Genomic DNA, 6,297 nt, shown 5'->3' with positions numbered 1-6,297 from the left:
CGAAAAGAATTTGACTTTGGGTGGAAAAATACCGGTGCTGATGATTTGGGATTATTGGATGAGGACGTGAAAACCATAAAAATAAATACAACTGCGTTGATAAACTCAAGTAAGGATCTATATCTCGAAATAAATAAGGATGAAACTTAATATATGGTTAGCAGTAGAAATAGGGGCATATAGATATTAGAAGAAATACATTTGAACAGGTAGAAAGGTTAAAGTATTTTAGGTTCCTAGTTTAGTAGCTAGAAAAACGTAAATGATGAGGAAATAAAAGTGAGGTTAGAGACAGGAAATGCTTGTTATTTTTGAAATTTCGAAACTGCTTAGCTCACATCTTCTGTCCAAAATCATACAAGTTAAAATTTACAAAACTATTATCCTTCCCACTGTTCTTTATAGATGCGAAGCGTAGCCTCTTACACTAAGAAGGAAGTACAGTATTGTTCATTTATAAATGATGAATAAAAAAAAATATTCTCTGTATGGATTTACATAAAATGTGATAAAAAAACATTAGTTCACCATCAAAATTTGTATTATACATGTTTCTACTTCACATTAAATTAGTTTTACAGAATCAAATGATTTATACAAGAGATTTTATGTATTTCTAATACCAACAAAATGTATTATGAACACTTCCAAAGGAATCAGATCACCAAATATCGAAACAATAAAAATTTCGACTTTCACTGTGATTACAATAACTTCAATGATTAAATGTCATAAAATTTTTTTTACACCACTTGGGATTACAGGAGTGTTCTCAGTACCGAAGTTGGGATTACCTCTTGGTACAGTGCAATCTTTTACACTGTATAGAAAATTTAAACTAAAACAACAATTTTCCTTTATGTTAGTAAAAATAAAATTTAATTGGTTTGAAAAATGTGCTGTCGAAGACCGCTGTATATAGATGAGGGAGTTTTTTCTGTGTTAAGTATAGAGATATTATAAAGACAATTATGTGTAATATAATTCTTCTGTGTGAAGGCAAGTGGAAGTGTTCTCTCAACCGAGTAGATGGGGGTTGGATTGTTTTCCTCAGGGTAGTATTCTCGATCCCAGCCTTTACACAGTCTATACAGCCGACATAGCATTTAATCCTAGAACTGTCCTCACTACATATGTTGATGATACATGTGTGCTCTCAGTGAATAATGATCCATTAATTGCATCCCAAACTCTCCAATCATATATTGCGATTCTCGAATAATGGTATCAAAATCGGAGGATTTTGAGGAATAAGCCCTAATAAATCCCATCAAATCACGTTTACTCTTTTTGAATGAGTAGAGGGGCTCCACTAATTCTATCAAATTCCTCCCGTACCCAATCCTTACAATCTAAAATACTCAATGCTCCATACTTTTTCACAAACATAAAGATTTTAATGTAGCCCGAAACAGATATCAATTATTCCACAATAAACTCCCTAACCAACCAAGCCGACTAGTTCCTAACCTTGCTTCCTTTTCTATCCCTGATAATCTGAGACGCATGAAAAGAAGATGGATAAGAGACCTTCTAATGTAGAAATGTTATTGAATAGCTACCAATGGATATTTTCTTCAGAAATCTTTCATGTCATTATAGCTTATCACATTTACTTCTTATATTTTTAGTTTAAATACAGTTGTAAATTTCAAGAAATAAAAATATTATACCTAAAACAGTAGGAGACATTACTTTTGGGGTTATCTTCATATGAAATATAATGGTAAGTTAACGTTAAGGATGTGTAAGTTGCAGGGCGCCGATCGCCAGCATCGAGTTCATGGAGGAGCTGTCGGAAACCGGGGGGTCCAGCAGACAGCTCACCCCGGGCCTTCGCTACCGGAACCTCGGCAAGTCCGGCCTCAGGGTATCCAACATCGGTCTCGGTAAGTTCATCAACTTCTTTCAGGAATATTACCCATAGTTTAACATATAAGTTAAGTTAAGTTTTAAGAAAAAAAATTAAGTTGTTTTTCAATCATAATTAAATATCTATGGAGTGTCCAAAGCTTTTTTTCTAGAATTTTAAAATGAACCTTACTAGGTCTTTAATGTTATAACATTTCACTATAGTAAAAGGAGTTTATTTTAGTAGTGAAATCGAACACTAACCTCTTCCAGTTCTTCTCTGCCGTTCTTAATTCTCAGATTTCTTATAGAAAGAGCTGTTTCCAATGAAGAATCTAATTTAACAACGGTTTTATGTTGATTTCTTGGATGTGACGTATCTTGAACACATAAACGCCAAAAAACAGCAAAGGAGTTTGTACTAGTTTTGACGATTAGAGGACAAACCCGAATATGTAAAGAAAAAATTCAATATGGCCACCAAAAAACCAAAGATTTTCCAAAACATACCAACAATTTTAACAAAAAATTCAAAACCTGTCTTTGTTAGACCAATATTTATTGTTAATTTGTTCTACTCGCCTGGTACTATATACACTTAATAGTGCTAAGCTTGTATATATCATGTCGATGGTTGAAGAAAGCTGGGGTTAGACTGGAGATATCGAGAAATGCACATAAATATTATTTTTCATTCTGAGTTTTTTTTCGGAAGTATTTGTTCCAAATCCTTGGCGTACAACAGCTGTAAATTTTATTATATGTTTATAAATCTCTATAAACGTATGATTGGGTAATTCATTGGTAGGGCACTGTGCTATTAACTCCAAGAACCTGAGTTCAAATCCTGCTTTGCAGATAATTATTTGCTGTTTCACTGTAGCCCTGGGTCAGCCCTATGGGTTCGAGAGCCCTTCCTGGTCCGCCCAGCCTCATAAAGTAGGTACCTTTAATTGGGTAAAAATCTGGCGGTAGAGCGTGATTCTGACCAAATCACCTCCTAGCACAACCGTGGGTCTAGTAACAGTACTTCCTGAAAAAGTACTGCATCCCTAACCCTTTATTTAATGCAGCGGTACAGATTTAATTTTAATCCCTATAATCATCATATACATAAAAAATGAAAAACTGGTTTCTTATTGTAACTATGTTCCTTTTTAAGACTGTAAAGTTAATTATGGTCACATGAACATTACTTTATGTTTAGTTCAATTAAAATCATTTAAAGTTAAAACTAAATTTTTAACTTCAGCCAATATCAAACTGGCTTGTAACAGTTTGTAACAGTTATTTTCTCAAAATCCCTTGTTCTAAAGAAAGACAAATGAACCGTTGAGTCATTCTGTTCTCATCACAAATCATAGTCATTCAAAAAATAACTAGTTAATCCGTTACTCAGTCAATAATCTTCTCTTTTTGAGTGACTATGTTTCATAGAAATAGTTGTTATTAGGCGCTCGACCTTCCAGCGAACAGCCCTGAAGAAGGCTAGAAACTCTAGCCGAAACGTCGGCACATTAAAATAAGTTAATCATACTTATTTGTGTTTTTCATTGACCGCACCCCCAACCATCTTCTCCTCGTTGTTATTTATACCTACAACTATATAGAACTTTTCCTAAAGTATTGAATATCTCAAAACTTCAGTGTTCCAGTATTCAAAGTTATGAATATTTATTAAGTTGTGTATATTTATTGAGTCTGTTAGAGTTGCCTACCTTTTCATTAAAGTTGTTTACATTTTTTTTTTTTTTATGTCCAAATTTTCTTGGCGATTTTCTTTAGTATTTTAGCTCTTTAACTGCTAATGGCGACGTGTGGTTAGTGTGCTGGTAGGTGTAACGAGAATTGACAGTTTGAGTTGAGATTTTTTGGTCGCTTGTCATAATTATTTTCTCTTCGCTTATAGAATTTTTTTGGGTATATTTGAATTAGCTTAACATCTTCCTCTTTGACACGTCACTGGTGTAATTAAAACCTTTTTTTAAAAAAACAAAAAAACAATATATTTTAAAATGATTTTTTCCTTTAATGTGCCTATATAAATAAAAATTACTTTTTTTCATAATGAAATTCCAAACCTGTTCTTTTTTGGAAGATTGTTACTTTTTATCCTTTTAAAGAAAAACTAATCATGATTAAATTTTAAAAAATGGACTAAACTCGGGTTAATTACTTGTGCTACAGCAAATTGATTATTAATGCCATGATTAATGTACCTCTTTGTGTTGTTCTAGGCGCTTGGGCAACCTTTGGTGGAGGCGTAACGGAATCCGAAGCTGAGGCGATCGTTGAAGCAGCTTATTATGCCGGTATCAACCTGTTCGACCTGAGCGAAGCTCACTCTGGCCCCAGGGCCGAGATAGAGCTAGGGCAAATACTCAAAAGGAAAGCATGGAAGCGAACCTCCTATGTTGTCACTACTAAAGTATACTTCAATTCAAAGTTAGTAATGTTTTAATATTACATCATTATAAATATATGCTCAAGCCAAATATTTTTTATTTGAACATATGGTATTAGGAATATTACTTAATTCTTTACTTATTGTGGGATATCTTCATCTCAGGATCCATGAGACGTAAATACACCTATTAGCACTCAAATTAAAGTTAGTTTTTTTTTTTTATTCATTTAGAAAATTACATCAAATATGGTCCGACTAGATGACAACATCTAATGGTGCCTAAATAACACATAAAATCGACAGACATGAGAGAAATTTATAAATTAAAATTTTGACAATTAGGGGTTAATGAAAGCTACAACAATTTATAAACTAGATCAGTACAATATGAATTTATATGTGATGATAAAACTAATAATCCAATTAGCAAATACTAAAATGAAAATAAAGTAAAGAAAAATTAAAAATCAAATAATAATTATGAAAAAATAATAAAAATAACTGAAAGTACTTCAAGTGAATAAATATCCTGAAAATTTACAATTAGTGAATTAATATAATACTGAGAATAAAACAATATAATACAAAAATAGGATAAAATTAAGGATCTAGTAATATCTAAATAAATAATATTGGAAGAAGATAGTTGACCGTATGAAGTAGATTGGGGGAAGATAGTCCAGGTGACGGTCAATAAAGGTATCGAAATAGTAACAAAAAACTATTTTTGTTAACCAACGTTTCGCTCCACTTTGCAAGGCTTCGTCAGGTCTGATAAGTTGTCAGTTGGCTAATAACTGATAAGTTGTCTGATAACTTGTCAGTTGGCAGCAGAACATCATTATTATCAGTCCTGACGAAGCACTGCAAAGTGCGAAACGTTGGTTAACAATAAATAGTTTTTTGTTACTATTTTGATACTTTTATTGACCTCCACCCGGTCTATCTTCCTCTGACCAAAATAAATAACATCTAAAACTAAGCACACACATATACAGCTAATATTAATCGTAATGTAATGAATAATTATGAGGAGTTAAGAAAAAATATTAAAATATAAAATCTGAGACAGTTTCGACTCATAATCGTAAATGGTTAATTAAATTAAAACTTAAGGGTCTAGTTTCAAGCATCAAAAATGAATTTATAAGGAAAACTTCTCACCATGCAAATAATATATTTAAAAAAATCCGGTGCGGTACAAATCATACAACTTTCACTTACCACCCTGCTTACATCCACTAGTTTTGTGTAAATTGATGAGATTTTCGAATAAATATTGTTTTTTGTATGTTGCTATGAAATTTCGTATTTTAGGATTTCTTGAGGTGGTAATAATGAATATTAACTCTGTTCCTGCTTATTTTTAACATTGCTTGCTAATACAACGTTTAACAAAAAATAACGAAGCCGTATATACATTCTATATATGTATGTATTATAAATTATTTTTTAACATTTAAAACAGCTGACATCCCAACCTATTCTAACACTATGCTCACTAATTATACCGATGAGACATGCCTATTGTCAGTGAATAATGACCCTTCTATTCTATCTCAAACCCTCCAATCCCACATCATCATCCTAGAAGAATGGTGCCAAAACTGTAGGATAAAAATAAACTCAAATAAATCCCACCAAATCTCATTTACCCTTCCTCGTGAACCCATGACTTCTTGCTCCACAATATCCTTTAATAATGCCCCACTTATTCCTGCCGAAAAAATCCTTTACTTGGGATCAGGACAAACTGATGACTTGGAATCCTTATACTAGACTGATAAGATAGAAAACTGCCCGTCGGTTCCGACTATTACATTTACCAGACTAACTGTCTAAACTTCCAATCCATTATAAAAGACTGATCTACTCTGACTGTTATAAGGCCTATCTGGAGTACGGAGTTGAGGTTTGGGGCACTAAACCATCGAATTCTTCTCGTGTCCAATCTTTACAGTCCAAAATGTTCCTTACTTTGTCACAAATCAAGTCATTTCATCAGGACCTTAATGTTCCATATGTTACCGAATTGATCA

The 6,297-nt window shown here is 32.7% G+C and overlaps 1 protein-coding gene across 1 annotated transcript in view; it reads left to right on the top strand.

Moving 5' to 3' along the window:
* The window catches only part of Hk (Hyperkinetic), a 64,606-nt gene that overhangs the window by 38,363 nt on the left and 19,946 nt on the right, over positions 1-6,297 (top strand). Inside the window, exons 2-3 of the mRNA XM_067048204.1 lie at positions 1,753-1,889; positions 4,089-4,296. Coding sequence (XP_066904305.1) covers positions 1,753-1,889; positions 4,089-4,296 — 345 coding nt within the window. The remainder of the gene's footprint in view (positions 1-1,752; positions 1,890-4,088; positions 4,297-6,297) is intronic.

The sequence above is a fragment of the Halyomorpha halys genome, unplaced genomic scaffold (assembly GCF_000696795.3).
Source record: "Halyomorpha halys isolate HHAL.00 unplaced genomic scaffold, Hhal_1.1 Scaffold30.1, whole genome shotgun sequence".
Taxonomy (NCBI): domain Eukaryota; kingdom Metazoa; phylum Arthropoda; class Insecta; order Hemiptera; family Pentatomidae; genus Halyomorpha; species Halyomorpha halys.
The sequence above is the reverse complement of the archived record's forward strand: the minus strand, read 5'-3'. Positions and strand labels throughout refer to the sequence as shown.